General features: G+C 39.3%; 1 protein-coding gene across 1 annotated transcript; it reads left to right on the forward strand.

Moving 5' to 3' along the window:
• The first annotated feature begins 1,134 nt into the window (after positions 1-1,134).
• gna12a (guanine nucleotide binding protein (G protein) alpha 12a) lies at positions 1,135-24,482 on the forward strand. Its single transcript, XM_061055551.1, has 6 exons — positions 1,135-1,954; positions 8,117-8,335; positions 17,928-17,978; positions 18,076-18,276; positions 18,589-18,795; positions 21,833-24,482. The coding sequence occupies exons 1-6, from the start codon at positions 1,637-1,639 to the stop codon at positions 21,992-21,994; spliced, it is 1,158 nt and encodes a 385-aa protein (XP_060911534.1). The 5' UTR covers positions 1,135-1,636; the 3' UTR covers positions 21,995-24,482.
• Positions 24,483-25,866: the final 1,384 nt, after the last annotated feature.

Here is a 25,866-nt window from a genome sequence, read left to right on the forward strand (position 1 = left end):
TGTATGATTTTTGTACAGGAAGTACTGGGGTATTTTATGCATGTCGCATGCTTCCATTTAACACAGTGATTATTTTTCTGTGGCGTTCAACTACACATTTAACTACACAAATTCTGGAAGATACCAAGTGTTTATTAGTGCAGAAGTGTTCAATGTTGTGAGTTTTGACGAAGTTTGTTATTAGTTGTATGAATAGGTCAGGGTTTACAAAGAGACAGTTTCCATCAAGTTCCTGCTGTTGTCAGAACCACATGCTGACATCTGATCACAGAGGCTGTACTAAGGGTCCATACCGTCTGTTATCGCCTACTATATTTGAGTTTATGGTTAGAATAAACACCTGGTTAGTCTGCACTTCTGCTCACACTCAAGCCTCCTGCATTGATGATCCACAGCATTATCTAGCTAGGTAACCTTATTACTATATTATCTTGAAGGCAATGTCTTAATCTAGGTTTGCCTACCTTGACATTTCAGTGTGTTTGTTATAGTGTAATCCAAAAACACAGTAAATAGGAGGCAGGGTGAATCTCAGGAGAAGTTTTTGACAGTTTTTACTCAACAAATGTGGAAAAAAGTAAAAGCTGAGGATGTTTTTAAGATAAGGGAAAAAAAAGTTCACTTAGTATTATTATGAAAAACAACAGTGAGAAGACATATTGGCTAAATTCTTTCCATATCTAAAAACAGAAAGTTAATGAAAATTAAATTTGACTAAGAAAATCTGTGCTATAGATATCCACATAAATCTGTTCTGTAGAGGTGCAGAGCTCAGAAATATATCAAGGTCCAGAGTATTTTTGAGTTGTGGTCGGATACATTTGTGTTTATTTGCTCAGAAGAACATAACTCTTTTAGTATTAAGTCTTTTATGAACTGTAGGCCACACGGAGACCCTCTATCTATTGAGCTTTTAATCTGTTACATCTCAAAACAGAATAACTTTTACTCAGTATTTTTGATAGGGTGTCTGTGTCTTTGGCAGCTTGGGGTTCACTATTAAAATACAATGTAAATTTTATGTTTGGGTCAGTTTTGCAGTAGTGTCACTTCCAGAGGTCACTTCCTTATGAATATGTCCGCGGGCGCCCCCTGACGATGATCCCCGGAAAAGCACCGGCGCCCTCCCGTCAGACCGTCCCTCCTCCGCCCGGAGAAGCTCCTCTCTCTCTCCGCTGCTCAAGTTCACAAACCCGCTGGCTGTGCATGGAGAGTTCAAATGGGCTGCACCACTGTTCGAGGCTTAATATAGTACCGTCCTTTTTTTTTTTACTTACTTTGGATTGTTAGACTTCTGCTAAAGTTAAAATCTTTCCTTTAAGGTCCGTGCGAAGACTAAAAAACGTTGAACTTTAAAACTTTTTGAACATTTCGCCTTTTGTTTCCTCTTCATCCAGACAGATATTTGTTGACGGCGCGGTCCAACCAAGATGGACTCGGGTTGTCTGCCCTTTTGGAGACTAGATAACGGCGTCCCTCATTAAACTAGATGTAGATTTGATCTAATTATCCGCTGTAAACGTGCTCTTTGTCAACTGGATGCAACTGGACTGGGTCTTTTCCACCCCAGAGGTCGCATCCTATAATGAACATTTTTCCACCGAAGTTTCGGTGAACTTTTTACCCACGACTCGCCATGTCGGGAGTGGTCCGCACCCTGAGCCGCTGCCTGCTCCCGGCTGAGGCCAGCCGTGACCCGGGCAGCAGCAAGGAGGGGAGCCGGGAGAGGGACGCGGCGCAGGAGCGGGAAGCTCGGAGAAGGAGCCGGGAGATAGACGCCATGCTCGCCAGGGAGAGGAGAGCTGTCCGCCGGCGGGTGAAGATCCTCCTGCTCGGGGCCGGAGAGAGCGGAAAGTCCACATTCCTCAAACAGATGCGCATCATTAACGGGCAGGAGTTTGATAAAAAAGCACTTCTGGATTTCCGGGACACCATCTATGAGAATATCCTGAAGGTAAGAACAAGGTTTGATGGAAATAAATAACCTACCATTAGGCATTCCCTTCAGACAAACTTCACAGCCATGCGTCCAAAGTTTACTTCCAGATTTGTAATTTGTGTTGTCCTCTCCTGTTTCCGGCTTTTTAATTAATTAATATAATATTTAAGCGGTTGGAAACTTCTCCTTACTATCTTATTTAAATTATCGTATTAAAAGACGTTTAAGACACTGACATTAAGTGACATGTTGACCTGAGAGAAATTAGTCAATTAATCAATTAGACTAGCCTATAGCCTACTTCTTGAGCTTCAACCAGAATCGATAGACGAAAAGTTAATTAGTAACAGAGAACGACCCCATCACCATTAAAGTTGTTTCTTATCAAATATTGCAAAGATTTACAAGTGTCAGCTTCTGTAGAGTATTGATGGTGCTTTTCTCAACCTTGAGTATTGGAAAACTGATATTTTGGGCTATACTCAGATTTTCAAGTGTTCGAGCCAACAAGACAAATCTGCTAGAACTATGGGAAATGGCAATTAGCATTTGTGACAAACAATTGTTGATTAATGGAGAAAACAACCAGCATACTAATCAAAAATGTGAAATACATTATTTGCTGCCCTTATTCTGACATGTATTAAATAGTTGAGGTGAACTCACTCATACTAACTCAAACACACAAAGAGGTTTGTTGACATAGTACATATTTTTACCCTGAAGTCTGGTGTGTGTGTGTGTGTGTGTGTGCGTCTATAGTGTGTGCGCGCGTCTATAGTGTGTGCGCAGTCCCTTTGTTTGCTGTCATGGCTGGGCCTCCTTCACCAGCTAACAATACCAGACTATTCCTGAGGGATGAGCACATCCGCCCTGAGTGCCACACAGCCCAGACAAGGATGATAAGAACTGCACTTCTGCACAGACAAGGCATTGGTGTACAATAGCCCCCCCCCCCCCATTCCAAAATACAGTGGGGTGCCTGTCTCGGGTCACATCCATCACGAACAGGAGCTCCCCCTTCAATACATGCATTTCATCACTACTTATCCCCCTGAAAAATACACAATGCATCATGTGCAGAAGGAAATAGGAGACGCCAAATTAGCAAGAAATCACACGATATGCTTGTAGTAAGAGATATCAAGAAGTGCACTTATTAGATGGATTTTAAGAAAAGTGTACCACATTCCTGGAAAGCCTTGTTCAACCCTCTTTTTTACACTACATACTGTATTACTAATAGAGTTGCAAGTCACAGTTGCAAAGATTAATTATTTAATTAATTTAATCCAAATATTTTATAGTCTGAAAAAATATTGTGAAAAATAATTTCAGCCTTTTTTGTTAAACTAATGGCCCAACCCTCCAAATAATTCAGTGTATTGTTATATTAAACATCATCACACAATGACGAAGAGATTATTTCTATCTCTTAAATTGATGGCTTTCTGGAAAACTTGATACTCCTTTGGGACATGAAATAGTCCTTTCTGAAAATAGCAATAACATGGCAATCTCTGTTTTCCAGGTCTCAATTTATATCTGGTATTTGTCTGGTTGAATGTTTCAGAATGTGTGAAATGTTAACTGAAAAAAATGAAGGAAAGCTTAGTTCTTGACTAAATGAAACCAGTGACGGACACACAATAAAAACTAAGAAATTGTCTTAACAGTTTAGGATAATTGTTTTGTTGAGTATTAAACCGTAGTCTTAATAAACATTTTCCCATTTTGTCATGTGGCTTAAAGGTTGTTGAAATCATTCTTCTTCACACTGTCTAACAGTGTTTAATATAATGTTACCCCTGACTTTACGTTTTGATGGATTACCCGGGTAATCACATATTTCAATTTATACACCAACAGCATAAAACCAAAAAGACGTTTAATTTTACAGTCACATAAGACAAAGATAAACAGCAAAACCTCACATTTTCAACAAAGAACCAGAGATAATATTTAGTTAATTTACGTGGAAAATGCCTAATCACAATTGTTCTGATGATGAGTTTTTCATCAACCCAGTCTTACAGTCTGTATCAGATATTTTCCACTAGAAGCTGCTGTATATTTTATGACTTTCCCACAGAGTAATATATGTTACAACAAGACTTTAATGTCTTTATGACTGTTCCATCCCATCAGATAAAAATACTTGAATACTTTGTATAACAACACCCGGCATGTTTGGTATCTTTGGAAACATCATATTGATCGAAGTCCACCTTTGCAGCACTAAAGTGACTCTAATGTGAGATTTCTTAAAATATATAGAATAAAAACAAACACAGGTGTGCATAAAGAAAATAGTGATGTGCTTTAATTTTCAAAGAAACACTGCAACGATGATTCAACAAGTCACGAGAGTAAATTGGAGTAAGTTGGATGTAGACTGAACAGCGCTATCTGGGATTTGGGATATTGTTGGAGGATTAAACTCACCCGCCAGGTGAAGGGAAATCCCTCTAACCGTCCTCTTTCATGGGAATTTAATAATTGGGGGAGAGAGCCAAGCAGGAAGGAAGCAGGGATGAATCCTGAAAGAACATACAGAATACAGATTATAAAAGTAAATAACACAGGTTGAGTTCAGGTGTGGTCCTGCTCTCTGAATCTCAGAAATTATACCTCCACTAACAGACACCTCTGCTCTACTCCTTGTGAAAGCTGGATTATTTATTTCTCAGGGTCAAAATTAAACTAATAAACTCATGTCAAGACTTGTACATCAAGTCGAGGTTTGATTGAAAACATTTTTTAATCTCCATTTCTCTGGTTGTCCTCCTTTGTCTCTCATTGAAGCTTTACAAAGTGTATGTGTTCTCAAACTAGGGGATAACCAAAAACACAGTTTGAACAGTTTGTCCTATACAAATAGTGCAATTTGCAGATTTCTTCAGACCCTGTATCCATCTGGTTTTAGTGTTAAGATTAAATAAACCCTCTTATTCCATGCTGTCAGTTTCATATACGCTACATTATCTATAAGCTTATACTGGCAAATTCAGCAGAGTTGGAACCTTTTAAAACAAAGATAAGGGCTTACATTTTCCAATTAAACATTTTCTGATTTCAACTCGTACTGTGGTGATTGAATATTACCCAAGAAACGAAATGCTCGTTGTAACAGAGCCAGGGAACGACCAACTTGTAAAATATTTCATTTGTTGTATTTTGAACGTTTTTTGCTGCATGTTCTGTCAAAAGATTGACAATGTTAATACAGGAATGGAGCTACTTCATTATGAACAATAATGGTTATTGAAACAGAACTGTTTTGTGTCCCTCACCATCTGCAATTGTGAAGACTGTCAGGGTAAAGACATCAGATTCTTATGTGTTTGTCGCCCCACATGGTCAGATACTACAGAGGGTCAGTGACACATGAGACAAATACCAAGAGCCAACATTTTGTCCATGACTCTTTACCATTTGACTAATATATTGTATTGCTTAAAAAGGACAGTAAACTCCTGCAGAAGTTCCCTGATAGGGACACATAGCTGTAGAAAAACCTCTTCTGTCCATGTCTCATCTGATTCTTCTTTAATAATAGTCCAAACTAATATTGTCTCTTTCTTGCGAACAATTTGGTGCACAACCCCATCTCTGAGAAATTAAGTTTGCCCTGTCCCTATAATTATGTCAAAGGGCTAGGGCTGGAGTTTAACACTATGGATATCCTCCTTCAGTGAGTGTCTGAAAATTTGCAACAATATCCCCATATTTAATCATGTACAAAACTGTGAGACAACGCAACATACAAACATGCTTTTTTTAGAAGCCTTAACAGCCAATGGGGCATCTGTCAAATGACAATGAAGCAGCCTACACCTAACTGTTGTTTCAAAGTTTTTTGAAGGACAGAAGAAGTCATCTCTGATTTGTTTATGGTCAAATGTGAGAGAAAATGTCGGCAGAGTGGGGGTATTACAGTTTCTGGGAAACATCCACGATATGCAGTCTGTGACATGTTCCAGTGACATTTCCAAAGGAGGGACTACTAACAACAATTTAAATACCTCAAATCCCACAGCTCGTTTGAAAAAATAGGCCCGAAGAATAACTAAGAGTTGATGGGAAAAAACATCAGTATCGGAATCTGCCCTGATTTTTTACAATCATTGGATCGCTACAGTCAACTAACCTATAAATAGACTAGTCGTTGTAGCTCTAACCAGCCGGGAACAAACAAACATACAAACATGCAGGCCTACGGAGAGAGATGGTTATGCAACAAATAGACAGAGTAGTAAAGAGATGAGGTTCAGGTTTGCTCTCAGACAGGAGAAATGTAGATGATTACATGAGTGCATGTGACTCAGAGCGTGCTCACTGTGACTCTCTGTTAGTTTGATTTGTTACTACACACATCATGCTGCAGTTCTCTCTGCATGTGTGTCTCTTTACGGCGGTTACATGTGTTTCTTTGTGTTCAGCATTAGTTTTGATTTGTCAGTCTTACTCATTCAAACTGCAAAAACAAAGATCAGGCAATTCTGACAAAAAGTCTCAAATGAGGGATCAGACACACTTAGTCATACCTAATCAGACTGAACACACACACACACACACACACACACACACACACACACACACACACACACACACACCAATCTGCCATAGGAGCTGTGTTAGTGAGAAATTATTCCTTCACATTTTGCTTTTATGTTTTTGTAATTGACTTTTCACACCCACACCGCCTGTTGCATCTGTCTTAAAACAGGGGATTCTCTCTTTGAGTTTCCTGTCTGAGATGTCTTCCAGATTTATTCCATGCTTCAGAGGATTTTTTTTTTTCCCGTCTTTGTAGAGACAGGGCTGAGCTCGGGTTGCAGCTGTTCCTGTTGTGGGTCTTTTTAAGCTCTCTGTATGTGATATTATTAAGCTATGCAAATAAACTTGAGTAGACTTGACTGTGACTCACTGAGACACACACACAGATATGCTCACATCCCTTTAACCTATAGTGACCTTTGAAACACTAAGAAGTTCTCTGTGCGTGTTTGCTGCTGAGGCCTCTGTTGTTTGGCTCAATAAATGAAGCAAACATGCTCTGATAATCAAGCAGACTTTGAACTTTAAGATGCTGTTTAACATTATTTACACAGGAGTAAAGTATTAGGCCAATAAGTTCAACAAGTGACAAATAGACTCAAAAATGTAGGTTTAGAATAGTGGCAATATGAAGCCACAAATAACAGAAAGAGCAAGATTTGTATTGTTATTCATATTCATTGTAACTTTTTTTTATCAGTATTGATGTCAGACTTTATTCCACATTTTAACTTTCATATGACATGTGTTTTATTTTGATCTGATGCTATCTTTTATGTATTCTTTATGTTTGAGATGCTCTAAACCAGTTGTCCCTGATGTGATGAATCTAGTTGTGTGACAAACTAAATATGCTGAAAAACAAATCATGGTATGCTGAACACGACAAGAGGGGAAAAAAAGATGCTTTTAAGGCTCCTGTAACCAAATGTGCTTTGGTCTGCATTGAATTTGGCGCCCGCTGTGAACAAAGTTGTACCTGTCTATCTTGTTCTTTACATATGTAAATAGTGTTTTCAGAGAAAAATATCGTATCCTGATTTCTTTGAACAGTCGAACTTATCAGTCACTGTGAATCTTTGCTGGGGAAAATAAAAAAACGCTTACCATGCAGCAGCATTAAAATGAAACGTATCGAAATGATCAGCCTTGTGTTAATGGTCTTGTTTGCCTTTTGTAGGTTGAGTAGAGGCATCAGTGTTATTTTCAGCCTGCTTTATAAGCAGATAAAAGCCCTTTTTAAAAAGTCTAATTAAATCAAAGCGACAGAAAAGGGGACCCAGATTTGAAACATTCAATATCTTTCTCTCCCTCGCTCTGTGTCGGTTAGTTTGATCACTCAGGAGGCGACCTCCTACAGAGATCACTCCACATGCTTCTTCTTAGTAAACCCACCAGCAAACACACATCTCAGAATGTGTTTGTGTACGCTTGCTAGACGCAGTGTTGACATTTTTCCAGGACTTAACACATGCAGTATACATTTCTTTTTTTTTTCTTCCTCTGTGTGGTCGCGGAATATTGCTGATGTTAGAAAGCAGCTGTTTTATCACTGCGCCACTTTCAGCCTTTGTGGGGGTTCTGAGTGTGCTTTTTTTTGTTTTGTTTTTCCTGCAGGGAATGCGTGTGCTAGTGGATGCACGGGACAAACTGGGCATCAGCTGGCAGAGCTGTGAGAACGAGAAGCAGGGCATGCTGGTGATGTCGTGGGAGGGGCGAGTGGGCGGCTCGGGGGTCGAGCCAAGTGAGTTTCAGCTGTACGTGATGGCACTGAACGCACTGTGGGCAGACACGGGCATACAGGAGGCGTACACAAGGCGCTCCGAGTTCCAACTGGTGAGTAAATTTGCCCCTTCACCAATAACTTTCCCAAATTTATGTGCCTTTAAGCAGAAAATATCTCAAGTTATTTTTCCTTCAAGTTTCACATTCAGATTTTTGGTTCATCTGGATTTAATTCTAAAGCTCTGTGTGATGGAAAGCTAGCCAGAACAACACACTTGGATGAGGATAACGTGGGTGGATGAATGACTGGGACATAAGAGGATTTTTTGGATAATCCAGTCTCATATACTCTGAGATGATATATAAGACTTTTTTAAATTTCATTTTAGCAGTAGCAAACCATCTCTAAAAAGTTCTTGAACTAGTCGTGGAGTGGTCTAAGGCAGTGGTTCCCAAAGCAGGGGTCGAGACCTTCTGGGGGGGTCAAGAGCTACCAAGAGGGGCTCACTAGATCAGTGGTTCTCAACTGGTCTAGTTTCAGGACCCACCACCATCTCCTTAATAAGAAATCACGACCAAAGTTTCAGATGTTTCTCAACCAATGAGAGTTGTTTTATGAAAACGTGTGCTGTTTTGTGACCTCAGATGGAACAAAACATATTACAGAACAAAGAAATGAAGCGAAACAAACATGTTTTAAAAGTGATTTTGAGACTATTTGACACTTTTTTTCCCCTCAGGCACACTTTGGCGACCCACTTAAAATGATTCCACGACCCACCAGTTGAGAACCACTGCACTAGATGCCTTCCTTGTGTGTCTGTTTATTAAGTTTTGTATGTCCACTCAGTGCTTAGGTCTACACATGGACATTACTTGTATTCTGCTTCAAGCCTTTCCTTACAATGAATTACTGTATAAAATAGTTGTATGGTTTTTAAGGGAGTTTTATTCTTTTGTGTCGTTCTAATGTGTTAACAGTGTTTGGATAGGCCTATGAGTGCTTGTGTGGGGCTATGCGCTACGTTATATGCCATAGCCACCTCCAGGGACAGTGGGGGTCCGCGATCTATGGCACCCTTAATTTGGGGGTCACATGCTAAAAAGTTTAGGTCTAAGGTATCTAATCACTCAACATTGATTGACACAAAATCCTTATAAAATCGATCTTCTAAGTGAGACTCTTCAGCTAAATCCTCCCAGGACTGTCCGCTTTCAAAGTCAGCCTGCTGTTTATTCACTGACCAGGAGTCATCATCGATCATAGATTACTCACAGGCTTCACAGACGATAGACAAAGAACATCAGAATGAGTGCCATTGTTGGCTAACACATTTTCCCATATCATTTCATACGGGGACAGTGTGTCAGTGTTTAGATAACTGCTTGTATCAATACGAATCAATACATGCAGGTTTAAACAGATACTTTCTGAAGTTACCCAGAAAAATGTCGACATCTAGATACTAAAAGCTCCTCTGAGAAGTTGTTTTAGCTAGTTTTGAAACATGTAAAAAATTAATAGTAATTACTTTTTAATTACCTACAAAAGATGGCAAGGCTCTCAGGGAGAAGACTGATTCTTTCTGTGCAGTTATTTTAAGTTCCTGCAAACCAAAGTCAGTGTAAGAGCACGCTGCTAAGACTGGTTTTCTTTTGCATTTTCCACTGAAAGATTCACACAGAGTGTTATTGTTGACTGTTAAAAGACAGCAGTATATGATTTTTGTTGTAAAACACTTTGAACACATGTACAGGACAAGATAAAAAGAAGTGCTTTGTCCAAAGGGGGGCACCAAAAAATGCCTCACTGGAGCTTTAACCTGCCTTGGCAGGTCTTAGATGTTAGATCATAGCGTCTCTATTCAGACCTGACATGTTAGGTCACTTAAACAGAAAGTGAACAAAAAAAATGTAGCAGCTAAACTATCCAAGTATCTGTTCATCCAGGCACACAAACAGATCCCCTTTTCTTTTCTCGCCAGTTGTCTAAGCAAATCATCCTCTCTACAAAGAGAGCCAAACAAATAGTATTTTTTATAGCAGCACTTTCTTGTGGTTTTATGAACAGCAGAGCAGCTTGAGAACCACTTCACATCACAAGCAACTCTACGAGAGTCTACAAATCTGCTGTGAAAGAGCAGACAGATTGTCAGCGACACTTAATGGTTGAACAGAATGTCATGAATAATCAGCAACCATAATGTCAACATGTTGAATGTCTCACTGCAGCTGGTTTTCTCATCAGGAGGGTTTGTGTTGGCCGAAGTAGTTTATTAGCTCTGTTTTGGATGTGAGAATGCAGATTGACTTTGTCTTCAGGGCTGTACGTTTGACCTCTGACCTCCTTGTTACACATTTATCAGTGACAAAACAATCTGGAGTCAGACAGAAGCCACTTTGGTCCCTCTCTCTCACTTAACATACTGTAAGTGTGTGTATGTTAGACATCAGCCCACAGCTCCAGGTCAGACTGCCTCATCTTATCTGGAGTCCCTATATGATAAAGCTACTATGGTACAGCTGCACAGGCTTTCAGACTTCTTTCAGGCTTAAAGGATTAAGCTGGTGATATTCTCTATTTGCCTTATTGTGAGCAAATTCCATTTTATACCAAAACCTACAATAAGTTAAAGAATGATCAGTGTATTCAGAGCCTGGTGAAGCTTATTTCTCTCTTCTCAAGAGCTCGATTGTTGTATAAAATCTTTTTTTTTTTCAAACACATCACTGAGCCTCCCTGTTCTACTGGCTGAAGTTGACCCAAGTATTTCAAAATGTGGAAGCGTTTGGATTGAATGTCGCACAACATGAGTAAAGCTGTTCCTGTGGTTCTGTTGTCCTTGCTCAATATCGTTTTTCTGGCACACTGAGGAAGACTTTTTCAGCAGATTTATATTCTCAACAATGTTTGTCAATTGACATTTTCGGCAGTATGCCCCAGGCGCCGACATCTAACTGAGTTGCTCTTTCACACGTCTGAGAAATATCTGATGGGAAGCTTAAAACGTACTGATGTTGTACTCCCTGAAACCTACACCTTTAAATATACAGTCCAGAAAGTTTTCTTCAGAAGTTGAAATCTGTGATCTTGTAGATTTTTCAGATAGGATCATTCTGTTCCAGATACCCCAAGATCAGGATTAAAGAATCTAGATTTGCAGTCTTTGAATAGGCCAGCATCTGTCGGTCAAAGTAATACATTTCATTAACACAGTATGTAATGTTACACAAATAGATTTTTTTATAATAACAAATTCTGTTATTTAAGGTCATGTACTTCCTGCTATGTATTATTTGTTTACCTGCCCATGGACAATAGATGCATATTAGCTACTAGCTAACTCTGGTGAATTTAAATTTAATTGCGCACTGCCCCTGTAAAAAATAAACAATAAATAAATAATAAATACATTTCTCATTGGGATAAAAAAAAAAGGTCAAAATACTTTTTTGTCAGCAGATGAGACTGACTTTGCTTCAACAGAGGGAAACAAAGTTTTGTATTCGCAAAGAGAGCCTGAAAGATGCTGGCATTACAGTTTCTGAGGAAGAAATGTAAAATGATTGTTTTTGCATCTAGTTTTTCTAATTCTAGTTATAAATATTTTATGTTTAATTATTTAATTTAGAATGGATATTGTTTTGGTATGGTCTGTGTTGCTTTACTATGCAAGCAGTGAATAGAAGAATGATTAAATATGTGTCATGTGTCCTACATGTCTCTACAGCCACCTTGAATCCACCCTTCCAGTGGGATCAGGATAATCCTGATTTTTTTTTTTAGCACCAAACCAATCCTAATCTCCATTTTAGAGTTTTGAAATACCCAAAATCAACATTTGATCTGGATTCTGGGCAGGATTGGATTACCAAATCCGTATCTCACTTTTGTAGGATCAGGATCTCATCTCTGCTTTTGAAATACCCAATTTTGAGATTTAATCCTATCCAGATCATTCTGATCCAGATTACATTATTTGAAAAACTGGGCCCAGGTCATAGGTAAAACTAAATTAGCTCCATAAGCATAGCACTTTTTCCTCGTCTATCTTCAATTTCTATAGTACACTATTCTCTTACCAAAACGTCTGTCATTAATTACTGCTTCAACAGTTTCATTGTACTAGTACAGTGACAATAAAGATATCTGAAGTGTACATTCTTAATAGACAGAGAGATGTTTAGTTACTTTGAAAACGGCAGCAGAGGCACATTGTTATTGTGTAAGCTAGCATCATTGCTTATTCAGAAGTTACTATCTTTGTTAACTTTTGATTAGATAGGCGCAAATGTAGCATCTTTCAGCACATTGTTTTGGTTGTGAAGCACTTAACTTTGGTTTCGCTTTGACCAGCAGGCTCTGAAGAAAAAACTAACTGTACAAAACACCAAACTGCAGACAGTTAGTGGTTAGAGTCGTGGAGCATATAGGGAATAAAGGCCAGATTTTCCAACATAAGGTGGTGGAGACTAAAAACAGAGCTAAAAGAACTTCAAGTTGTGCACAATCTGTGTATTCTTTTGTTTATGCAAAATGAACCTGCACTTGTGTCTTGATATGCAAGTTTTCTGTATACTGACAATCAAAAGTTCATCTGATATGAGTAAAACTAAGTTTTTAAATACAAGGATCCCTTTGCAGCTCTGTGGGTGGAAAAAGTCCCCAAATATGAACTATTTACTCTTTTGTTGCTCATGAAATTTAAAGTATACAGGCTGGTATGAAGGTTTTCTTGCCGTTAATAAATTCAGTTAGTAGAAACAGGCTTCAGGGAGAAATGGGATAACGTATTAGTGGGTTTTGTTTAACATTAGATTTGTTGACGAGAAAGAAGAAAAATATACAGTAACATCAGCCGTATCCTTTCAAAGGAAGAAAAAACAAAATGTCAACTGTGAAGTGAATGTGAGTTATATCTCCTCCTCCTCCTCCTCCTCCTCCTTCTCTCTCTCACTGCTCTCTGAGAGGTTTTCCGGGGATACCACTGTCAGCTTTTCCCAGGCACGGCTGGATCTGGGCCACAGGCTGACAAGGAGAGCCAGGAAAGATAGAAAGACATAAAAAAAAAAAAAAGAGAGAGAGAGGAGGGAGGGGGAGAGAGAGACAGAAGGAGATAGCTGAGAGAAATATAAACCAAAAGCCGATACATGCAAGAATTTTGTTTACTCGCAGGCTTCTCCGTGTTACCACCACACCCAGATAACACACAGTTTGATGTAGGATATACGCACACCAAAAAGACCTCCTCTGCTTTACGAAAACAGACTGTATGTCCTGCTGTGACAGCAAACTGCTGCTGTTGTCTCCAGCCACACATGCATCCTGATTAAAGGAGGTACAAGTTTACTGTAAAGGGAACTTTGAAGCCCCACAAAGACGTACAGAAGCTATAGATGCTAGACACACACACACACACACACACACACACACACACACACACACACACACACACACACACACACACACACACACACACACACACACACACACACACACACACACACACACACACACACTTCCCACATGTGGTCGACTAGATGAGCTTACCGCCTGGTAGTCTGCTGTATTGGCTATAGTGCATATATACAATATTTAATGTTCAGTGTTGAGTGAGTGGAAAAATCTTTTTCTGTAAATTCCTGTGTCTGGGTTTCGTTTTGTTTCCCTTTTTCACAGTTCTTCTTTGCTAGCTTCCTCTCAGTGTGTGGTACGATATATGTGTGTGAGTGTGTGTGTTATGGAACAAACATTGTTTCCAGAGCAACCAAATAGAAATATCATATGTACTGTATGTATAGAGCAACTTTCCTTTTTTTGTTACAAAGTTTAAAAAGTTGTTCAATAGATGACGGATGTTGTTACAATCATTTCTCGCAGTTTCGACATCACTGTTCCCACGGAAATGGTCGCTGAATTTTAATGCAGTGAATGCCTCATTACACAAAATGAGTGCAAACAGAATGGCTGAAAGATTGAGTCATAGTTTTGTAGTCATCTTTGATTTATTGTGTTTTCTCTTCAAAATACATTCAGTTGTCATTGATTTTCCTTTAATGATGTTAAAGATTTCTGCTGATATCCTGGCAATACAATGTTCATCAACACTGAATGATATGATGACCAAACCTGTGACAACACGCCTTATGTTTGAACCAATCAGAGTTAACCATCTGATGGTCCTGTGATACATTCAGTTTCCACTTTGAACATTTTAGGGGGAAATTTTGGATCATACGGATTTCTTGTCAAATTTAAGAAATAAATTGAGAGATTAGATTTAAATTGAAGTTTATAATCATAGATTACATCTTTGCTCTGAAGTTTAGATTTATTGATAAAAAAAAAAAAGAGGAAAGTTGATGGAAAATTATCGATTGAAGATTTGTTAACTCGTGGTTGATGCACAGTGACATCAGAAAACTTTCCTGAATGTTTTTTTTTTCTTCAATTTAACAACCAAGACTGTATATGCTGTTTTAAATGCATAACAATTTATTGCATCTTTCCTTGTGAATTTACTGTTTGAATGTTGGAATTTGGGATGGATAAAACAAGCACTGTGAATAATATTTCAACCTTTTTTTTTTTCACATTTTAAATACTTTTTATTGAGAACTGCAACAATTGTGGTAAACACAGTACACAAGAGGCAAACAAATACCTGTGGTGTCACACACACACACACACACACACACACACACACACACACACGCATACTCACAGACAAACACACTCACTGCAGAATGTTAGCTTACTCAGGTCTTTGCTGTGATAAAGCCCCTAATCTGCTCATACACGCCATGAATGGAGACATTCCTCCAGCCTTACTCAACCGAACACACACACACACACACACACACACACACAGCTATACTTAACCATTGTACTAGATAAAAATCTGAACAAGGGACTTAAGCTCATCCTTTGTGTAATAAAAAGGAAATGATTCTGATATCTAGTTTGATTTTGAAGCATCTGTTTGTTTGATTTAATGCTGATTTGCAGTTTTAGTGTCTGTGGGAATCATCTGTGTGTGTACATGTGTGAACTAGCATGTGTGTCTCTGTCTGTGTTTGCATATCCCTTCATCTATGGGAATTCCCCCTCTCCCTGCTTTTCCCTCCGTTCAGCCCCTCACCCTGTTCACGTCCAGCTCAGCCAATTAGAGACCTCGGCTTTGTGTTTCCTCCTGCGGCGAAACTGTAGGTCAGTGGTGGGGTCGCAGGGTCAAATCTCACCAGCACAAGGGTCTCGTTTCCTGGTTGTTGTGCGACATGTCAGGACTGAAGGAAATTTCATTTGCAACCACGTGAAAAGGGAGATTTCTCTGATTCTGTCGGATCACTCTGAAACAAACTGGAAATCTGCCAAGTTTGACAGGAGTTTTTTTTCTAGTGGGTTAAAAGGAATACTTCTATATTTTAGTTTAAATGTGTTTATGTTCGTTAATGGGACTCTCAAAATGACTTTGTAACTTTGTTCTGTCCAACTTGCTTATCCCTCCCTCCCCCATGTCTCTATCCTCTGTTTTCACACACACAGCTGTTTCCTGTTGTGTGCGTGTGTGCATGCGTGTTTTTGTGTATGTGTGTTTAAGACAGAGAGAGGAAGGGAGAGATTTACTTTTTTATTTCAAATATGAATAATCAGGAATCATGAGAATAAAGAAGTTAAGATTTTAGTTTTTCCTTTTTTACTTCACGTACACTTTACCCACAGGCAAACGTTCAGTGTAAGTCCTGTTGCTGTGATTTAAAATTGTGAACTCCTTTGCTGCTGGAAACTCCCACTGGTTTCCATTTATTTCTGAACAGTATGCAGTTAAATACCAAATTACAGCTCAACGCTAGCTTAGCATTGTCAAGAATGAAATCAGACTTGATGTTCACTGTGATGGATTACAGGCTTAGAAAGTCTGCTTATTGATATTCACAAATAAACAGAAAGAAAAGGAACTGGACTCAGGCCCTGAAACGAAAAGAGTCCCTGCCTCCTCCCACTGTTTTAGATGAACGTATGTGTAAAATGTATTGTTTACTATCTGTTAGGGGTTGACCGATTATCGGCTTGGCAGATTATCAGAGGCTGATATTCAGAATTTGGCCAATTATCATTTAAGCAGGTTTTTTTTTTTTTTTTACCAATCAACATTAACATTCATTTATTCAAAAGTGTGCTACTTTGGCTTCGCTGCAGGTGTGTATCTCCCTCTGGGTCTGTTTTCACTCACCACTCTGTCTAATGTCCCGCCCACAACACTTTCTGATTGGTGAAATGTCACACGTGTTACAGCCCATAAATAGCCCAAAATTGACGAAAACCAGAAGTTCATGACAAGAGCTTTAACTTTGTGTTGCTACAGATCAGCTCATTAAGTTTTATTAGCTAATGTAAGTTAGCAATAGTAGGATATAATACATTTTCTTTTTATTTGCAGTTAATGACATTTTTGATACATTAAACTGAATGACGGTGCATACATATCATCATCCAGTCAATAATAAAGCCTAAATTTACAGGAAAATACATTACAGAATCTAAACTTCATTGAAACATCAAAACTCTTTGACAAATTAATTCTGAAATGCTTCATTGGAAGCAACAATCAGGACACTTGTTGGGCTGGCCTTAGTTTGTTTTTAGCATCAGAACGGATTAAAACAAGTTACAGAGTGTGGTTCAGTCTAGGTCAGTGCACGCAGACGATCAGCAGATAAAATAATAAGACGTGAATAAGATGTGTAGCTTTTTGTGATTTTAGTAGATTTCCTTCTGATTAAGGTGCTGTCTGTCATTATTGTAAATATTATTGCAAACATATGACTGGAATCAATAATAAAATAAGCATGTCCTTGTTCCTGTCATTAATTGTAAAGCTGCATAAATAGTTTTGGAGTACTTGGCAAACACAGCAGAACAGTGACATATTATTACTTTATGAAGTTGTGATGGCAAACGTGCGAGCAATCAGCCCTAAACATTCAGCAGACACGGGAGAAACAATCAAAGTGGGTTTTCTGCCCACTTAATGAACACACTTGAATATATGCGGTGTTATTTTGGTTTCTCTTTAGTACACTTTAGTGAAGTGCTCCACTTTGTTTACCAACTGGCTGCATATTCTCTCTGCCTGCTAGAGACAGAAAGAAATGCTCAGTCATGGCTCATAACTCTCTGTGTGTTAAGAACTACAAGAGGCTCCTTTCACATAGACGTTTGATGTGTTGTTAAAATCTAAATATTGAAAAGTGCAGCTTAAATGTCTGTTTCCAGGTTCATGCCACTTTCTGTGTTGCTATGCAAAGATGTTGACAAGATGTGATTATGAAACAGGGACCTAGTTTAAAATACTGGACTGTTGATGAAGCCTGTCCGTATGATAGAGATTAAAAGGGGGAATTTATTTTCCAAGAAAACAAATGAGAAGATTAAATGTGTGGTTGGTCGCATGGTTTCTGTTCTTTCTAGCAGGTTTGAGAGAGAGTCCACATTGATGTTTTATTAAATCAATAACTGCAGCATGACAGAAACCATGACAATTGAATTAAGAAGAGATGAAATACAATAAATGAAATTGTTCCAATAATCAAATGAAGGGCTTTAATGTGATTATTTGGGGCTTTTAAGTTGGATTGATGTAAAAAAGAAATGACTCAGTTTCCCATGTGTAATGATTCTTATTCTTCTTTTTCCCTGCAGAGTGAGTCAGTGAAGTACTTCCTGGATAACTTGGATCTTATTGGTCAACCGGTGAGTCACAGTGATGAGTTCAATTTTGAGTCAACTTTATTTTTCTTCACCTCACAGTAAAAAAAAAAAACAATGTATCTCTCCTTCTTTTTTTCAGAACTATATTCCAAGCAAGCAGGACATTCTGTTTGCAAGAAAAGCCACTAAAGGCATCGTCGAGCACGACTTTGTCATCAAGAAGATTCCTTTCAAGATGGTGGACGTCGGAGGTCAGAGATCGCAGAGGCAGAAGTGGTTCCAGTGTTTCGACGGGATCACGTCGATACTCTTCATGGTTTCATCGTCCGAGTACGATCAGGTAAGCGCACCCAACATTTCTCATCATGTAAGGCTGTGATATTTAAAGGTTAGCCACACAGCCTGATCATTAATCACCTGACCTGCAGGGTTAGGAAATGCACCAAAAAGATCAGAGAGGGAGAACATCTGAGATTTACACAAAGCTCTCTTTGTGTTGTGGAAACTTGATTGTTCCCTCTGCCGTGGCTGCAGTTCAAATCGACAGTCATATGATGACGACTGAATCCATAATTGGTGCACAGATTAAAAACCTGGAACAAAAAAAAAAACTCCCCCAGAGACAATAGTTGTTGTTGTGTTTGTGTTCCAGGTCTTGATGGAGAATCGGGCGACAAACCGATTGGTGGAGAGCATGAACATCTTTGAAGCGATTGTCAACAACAGGCTCTTCCTTAACGTCTCCATCATCCTCTTCCTCAACAAAACAGACCTGCTGGTGGAAAAGATCCGCACGGTGGACATCCGCAAGAACTTCCCCGAGTTCAGAGGAGACCCCCGCAGGCTAGAGGACGTACAGGTACACATACACATTGAATGTTAACAACACTATCTGCATGAAGCAGCAGCTGTAAGATGTTTGGTCATAGTGTTTCCTGTCTGCTGTACATGAGCTAACTATGCTTTCTTGCACCAACCATTATCTATACCGCCTATCCCGCTCAGGGTCACAGGGGGCTGGAGCCCACCCCAGCTTTCATTGGGTGAGAGGCGGGTACACCCTGGACAGGTTGCCAGTCAATCACAGTGCTGATGTATAGAGACAATCAAACATTTACACTCACCCTCACATTTACAGGACATCTAGATTTGCTAATAAACCTAAGAAGCATGTCTTTGGACTGAGCACCAAGAGAGACGACATGCATGCACAGGGAGAGCGTTCACAAACTCCACACAGAAAGGCCCCTGTGCTTAAGGGATTCAAACCAGGAACCTGTACCGCAAGAGTGCAGTCCTGTTGCAGGTCAGGTCTGGCGATGAAAGAGCAGAGGGAGAGATCGCAAATCTTGCAGCTTATGTAGACTGCCATTTGGAAGGAGAGTGTTGTCAGGAGATTGTGGATAATGAGGCATGTCGAGTGTGATCAGTGCAGCTCGAGTTGACTGCCTGAACTAGCTCGCATGCGTCGCCTCATTAATTAAGAAATGGCAGCAAGTGTGTGTCGCAGTAGGTTGCTGCATCTGAAAATATAAATTAAAAAAATGAGTACAAAAGTGATCAAAAAAGAGTCATTTCATCCATGTTGATATATTTATTTCACTTTGTTTGTTCTTTTATCTTGTGCTGTTCTACTTTGTCACTTTCCCCTTTGTTGTAGTTTACTTCCCTCCGATGTTTCTTCTCCTGTGTGTGATTGTTTTCATCCGTCTAATCACTTTCACCTTCCCATTAGGTCGATCATTTCTGTCTCCGCCTCTTTATTTGACCAATCCCCTTCAACCCTCGCTCCTTGTGTGGAAGTTTCCTTGTGGCTCCACTTGAGCTTTCACCTGTTTCTCAATTGTTTTTCTTGAGTTTGTTTTGCTTTAGATTTCTTCTTCTTCTCTTCTCCCATACAAACGTAAACCTTTTGGTATTCCCTTCACATTATATTTCATTTAATACTTTTAAAGCATGTCTAAGGATCCTCTCTCTCTCTCTCTCCGATGACAAAACCATCAAAGTAATAATAACTTCATAATTTCTGCCGTAAGCGTCTCTTTGTGTGATAGAAATGTTTCTCATCTTGACATTTGGATATTGATAGAGCAGTAATGTTGTTATTATAGCAACATTCCTGATCTCTACTTTATTATAGCAGCAACAAATATTCTCTAAGGTCTTAAAAACATTAAACTGAAGTCAAAATGATCTTACAAAGGCGCATTATTGCAACATTTCAGAAAAAAAACTCTCCTTGCCCTAAATGCAGATCATATGACCATTAGCACACAGCAATACACTTACAGATTTAAAGAGGAATGATGCTGCTGGTTATTAGAATTGTTGCAAACTAAATGAAATTACAGCTTGCCTCTCACACAGACATGAAGTAGTTTCATCATTAAATGCTGACTTTGACTGTACAACAGCTCCAAACATAGATAACAAAGTCAATAATGTCTGTGTGTCTTTATCGCCGTTAAATAAACAACTGGAACTCAGAGTGACGTAAAAGAGGCAGGAAGAAACATGTCATGACCGATTAAAAGGAAGCAGATGTGGCTGCGTCATTTGAGAAATACTACAAACATGCAAAAACAATAATTCCGGAGTTGTCGTGAAAAAACAGCAGCTACTTTACTTTCAGGGTTACTGGCTGTTAACACTCAGCATTCACTGAGAAAGTCATTATCCAAAAGTGATATTAACTTTAGAGCAATTTAATAAACTGTAGCTCTACAGTCATAAATTGTTTTGATGCTGTGTCATATTTTATTACTAATTAAATCAATGATTATATTAACATCTATTAAACCAAATCAATCAATCTTTGTACAGAGCCGATTCATAACAAATGTTATGCCAGGTAATTTTACAGAGAACTCTTTGTTAAACTATTTATTTACAAACTAAAGCAGGTCATTTCAATACTTGGGATTCAAAGTTTAATCTAAAAGGTAAATAGATCTGCTGATATTTCTCAAAACATTTCACCTCTCATCCCTACACTGATGACTGAGATGCTGCAAAGACATTTCTTACAGGCTCTTTGTGAAGTGATTCCAAACGAAGCTTCCTGTTTGAAACCATTAAAGTTACAACATTTTAATGAGGGGAGAAAAGACCCTGCTGTGACAGCCTTTCCTTTCAATTCAAATGTGTCTAAACTTTTACAAAACATACATGTTTACATGCATAAAAAGGCTTACTATGCGACTTTCAGATGGAAAATAAAAGTTCTTTTTTAAGCTCCCCCTCCCCTCCTGTCTCCACACGACCCTCCTGTCCTGTTCTTTCTTAGGATGGAAAGTCTTTTAGTTCTCTTTCAGATGTCATCTTGTGAAGACACTCCATTATGATACTAATAGTCGCAGCTTCCCGTAGTGGGCAGGGATGTCTCACTTCCCCCATGGGGCGGCAGAGCTAATGGTTGGACAGGGAGGGGTTTACTCAACAAAAACAACAACAGTTAAATTAAGTTCTAAAACATAAACAAGCTAAAGGAATCGCCGTCCCATCCACCATGAGTACAGATCCGAGAGCAACAAATCCAGAGGGAGTGAATACACTTCCTTTTCAGGAAGTCAATTGCTAAATCAATATTCAGAATGTCACATGTCTTAAAGATGGAAATGTCTGTATATGAATTTTGAATTTGTATCTCTACTGTCAAGTCTATCACCCAACATCTGTGAGGTCATGCACATGTAAACAATCCGATTATGAACCTGGTCACCAGAGGTGGACTTTTTACCAGAAACAAACTGTCTAAGCGAACCAGGATTTGTCTAGTCACCCTCCCTGATAACAGCTGCTGGGTTCCTCCTGTTCAGGATGACTTCTAAGAAATCAGATAACTTTTCAAAAGCAGACTGTAACTCTCTGTGTCTCCGCTCTGCTCCACCATCCAGGCGTTCTTGGTGCAGTCGTTCAGCAGTAAGAGGAGAAACCGGGGGAAGCCACTGTTCCACCACTTCACCACCGCCATAGACACAGAAAATATCCGTTTTGTCTTCCATGCCGTCAAGGACACCATCCTGCAGGAAAACCTCAAAGATATCATGCTGCAGTGACCTTCACTCTGCAAACATCATTGAAACTGTGAAAAGATGCCATGGATGCAGGCCCGGAGGACTACAGATCAGGCCTGCTTTCATCTGACACTACAGCCCATGAGAGCATGTTAACACTGACCTGTGGATTTAACACGACTCTGATTCTGTGGAAACTGTGAGGGTCACTGTGGACGAGACCCTCCATCTAACCTGTATAAATGTGTGTGTGTGCTGAAAAGACAGTTACCTTTCTTCTTTTAGCTCTCAAGTATGTTTTCCTTCATACACAAGTTAGAAAATGCTTTTTTTTTTAAAAAGGAGAGAAAAGCACCGACAACACACAACCTTAGCACTGAAAGTGTGTTTTTTCTCAAATGTATATAGTTTTTTTTTTTTTAAATGACAACCGTGTCACTAAACGAAGTCAGACTGCTGCCGGTTAAAGCTCAAACTGCGTAAAGAGAAACAGGGAAGACAGAAAAAGGCAAAAAGAAAAAGGGCAGTTTAGAGCGAGTAGAAGAAGAATGCCTTATCTTGATGTACACGTGATGGAGGAGAGGGCTGAGGGTTTGGGCTCAGACTGGTCATATGCTGTGTTATGTGATAAGGTTGCACAAGTGTTCCTGTCAGTGAACTTCAACAGAGGAAAGAGATGACTCCCTCTTTTGGTTCACTGCATTCCTTCTTCTATCTTTACCTCTCCTCCTCTGCCGTCATACAAGAGATGAGCAGCTGCAGATAACAAGTCTTTATCCTACTTCTGTACTCTTCTGTCGGGCACAATAGACAGATTATTGGTCTCCTCCTTCTAAAGCAGAAACAGTCGACTCTATATTAAGAGACTCTAGTTGAAACACACACAGCTCCTGTTGTCCATCCACATGTCTTCTTCTGTTTCCCACCAGTCAAAGTACAAGAACAGCAATTACTTAACCTGAGACGTATAATAAATACCCCCTATACACAAAGAGTTCTGGGAACGCTACTTGTTTCTGTCCTTTTTGTGCACTAAATGTGAAGAGAACAGGACAGTACAGACAGGGTTGAACTGTAAACATCACTTTGTAAGATACAGCCAGCAGACATCTTGAACTTCTGTGGAAGTCAGGTTAGCACTGTGCTTAGAAGATTAGTGATTAAAAAAAAAAAATTATATACAAATGATACGCTTTTTATCTGCATTTCCTTAACAAATGTCTTTAACAGAGCCAGTTTACACTTGCATAGGGGGGTGTAGCAGCTAAAGTGTCTGATAATAGCCCCAGGAGTTGGTTGAGATCATTAGTTGATTGGTGTTAAAAGGCCATTATGGGTAAAAAGAAAAAAAAGGACAGAAACGCAAAATCGGAGCTGAAAAAATGAAAAAAAAACAATAAGCACTATTCTTCATTCATTATGTTTTTTTTCCCCCATACACCCCACCCTCCCTATTTATTGTTTTATTTCTGTACCAATAATGGCACTACCATGCTGTAATACAGACACATTGACCTCTAATTAGGAGCTGTTCACTTTCTCTTTCTCTTATGAGCTTATCTAATGGCAGAAACGTAATGCATTAAACGAGCAGACGTGGTAAAGATTGTGGATTTGTTGTTTCCAGCTAACATCAGAGGTAATCACTAGGCGTATGTTAGGATTGTGTTCACAGTTTGTTGCTCCACGGTGGCCAAAGTCACTTGAATAAGGTTTTAATTTGATCAATAGATTATTCATAACTGATGGTCCTTTGTAAAAAAAAAAAAAAAAAAATAACCACTAGTTGCAGCTATATTATTTCCTGGCACTGATTTATGATGGTGGTTAAATTGTTGACTAGATCTTTATTTTTCTGAGATGACCGGTTTAGTCCATATCCTCCCCCTTTTCCTCAATTCACCTCTTTCAGATGTTTTAAACGCAAATGTTGATTTCTTATTCCCAACATTTCACGATGTACATTCTGGTACGCAGCACAGGACACAGCTGGGCCACTCCCCCCCCCCCCCCCCACCACCACCCTGAAGATCCCCTTGAGGCTAATCATAAGCACTTCCACACTCCTTTTTATTCTTACTGTATAAACTGTGTCATTTGTAAGTATTTGTGTGTGTTTTACATTGTAACTAAAGTCCTTTCTGTTCATGTTTATACATATTGTACATAGAATACTGTAAGTATGTGACTGTCACTGTGTGTAATGTGGTAACCTTACAATACAAAACCACTCTGTCTAACAGTACCACTGTAACTGTAAAATTGCTGTAAAATTTGTCGTAAAACTAACCTACCTTTCCCACTCACACAAGTTGTTTTGTAAGTTCATTGCACTGGAGAGAAGACAACCAGAATAGGAAAAAATCTGGAGAACAAAGTTAAAGAAACCAACAGGCAGCAGGCTTTAATGGTCGCGCAGAATGGAGTCAGAAGATGAAAAGAGGGAGGTCTTCTGCTGTATTTTTTTTTTTGTTTGTTTCCCAGTGCCTTGGCTCTGTGCTCTGTGGTGAAATACACTGCCGTTTGCTGACATGCTGTTTCTTTATTTTCTCAGTGTGGGCGTCTGTGTGTGTTTGAGTGTATATACTGCAAAGTAAGGGGTCAAGATCTCCTGAGCTGCAAAGATTAGCAGCGAGGGGGAAGTCAAGAGAGACAGAATTTAAAAAATGAAGTTAGAGACATGGGGGGGGGGGGGAGAAACCCAAACATGTTTTTCTTATATCCGGGGGCAGTTTTATGAACACGAGAAGCCTTCTTACAAAACCAGCAAGCAGAGCTTCTTTGCTCCTGTATACTTATGTTAGACTGATGTGCAGCCTGAAGGCTAACCGTGGGCTTTAGTTACACATAATGTAATATGAGGCTCATCAGCTAGATGTATCAGACCACTGGGTATGAGAGCAGAGCTAAAGTCAGTCGATATCTCAGTTACCCAGCGGAGTCTGACCTTTGCTTTGGCTTTTAATCACAGCAGCTCAGATACATAGCAGACTGAGAGTCTCGGGAGAGAGGGAGGGATCCCAGAAACAACCAGAGCAGAGCTTTAACGTTGTTTTAGGAATCACTAGCTAACGTGGATTTATTTTCACAAGATGGATGCAGAATATCATTTATAGAGACACACTCTGCACAGATGCATGTGACAGACTGAAAAAAAAAAAAAAAGACAGAAATGACCCTGTGAATGTGTGGGCACAGGCAGGGGGAGGGACAGACAAAGGGAGGAAGAGGGAATACAAGAAAAAGTAAGAGGAGAGAGGGGGAGGAGGTCATGTTTCCTCTGTTGAGCCCACTTCCTGTCCTGATCCCAAAATGGAGAGACTGTAAGAACGACATCCCTCCCCCCCCCCCCCCCCCACACACACACACACACACACACACACACACACACACATCAGAGAAACCCAAACCCGCCTCCTGCGGTATGATACAAAGGAGATGAGAGGGAAAAGCAGGGAGCAGAAAAATATATCCCCAGTGGTCTCTGAAACATAAGGAAGCCTTGGTTTATAGAGGCAGAGAGGCGCAGGACATTTTGTCCTCAAGTTGTGTGTGTAGTGTTTGCCCTGCATGTGTGTGTGTGTGTGTCTTATCTTTATTTGAGGATCATTACCAAAACACCAGAGCTCAAAAGTTCATTTTAAACTCAGAGTACTAGCCTGATTTTTTTTTTTTTATCCTGAACTTGTGTAGTTAATATTTTACAAGTTAAATTATACGGACACTCAGCTTGAATTGAACTTAAAGACACATGAGCAGAACAACGTGTGATAGTCTATGCTAGTCTTTCTTGACGTGTTGTAAAAACTTCTCTTCATTGCAAAAATGTTTTATGAATTCAAAGATATGAAATCCCTTAGACTTAAATGCACACATAATACTTGTATAACACAAAATGCATATCAAATAGCTCT

The sequence above is a fragment of the Labrus mixtus genome, chromosome 2 (genome assembly GCF_963584025.1).
Source record: "Labrus mixtus chromosome 2, fLabMix1.1, whole genome shotgun sequence".
In the NCBI taxonomy this organism is placed as follows: domain Eukaryota; kingdom Metazoa; phylum Chordata; class Actinopteri; order Labriformes; family Labridae; genus Labrus; species Labrus mixtus.

Bases quoted from the DNA above. Each gene is read 5' to 3' on its own strand.
- gna12a (XM_061055551.1), top strand. From the start codon at position 1,637: ATGTCGGGAGTGGTCCGCACCCTGAGCCGCTGCCTGCTCCCGGCTGAG. The intron at 1,955-8,116 runs GTAAGAACAAGG...TTTTTCCTGCAG, and splicing joins TCTATGAGAATATCCTGAAG to GGAATGCGTGTGCTAGTGGA. The intron at 8,336-17,927 runs GTGAGTAAATTT...TTTTCCCTGCAG, and splicing joins GGCGCTCCGAGTTCCAACTG to AGTGAGTCAGTGAAGTACTT.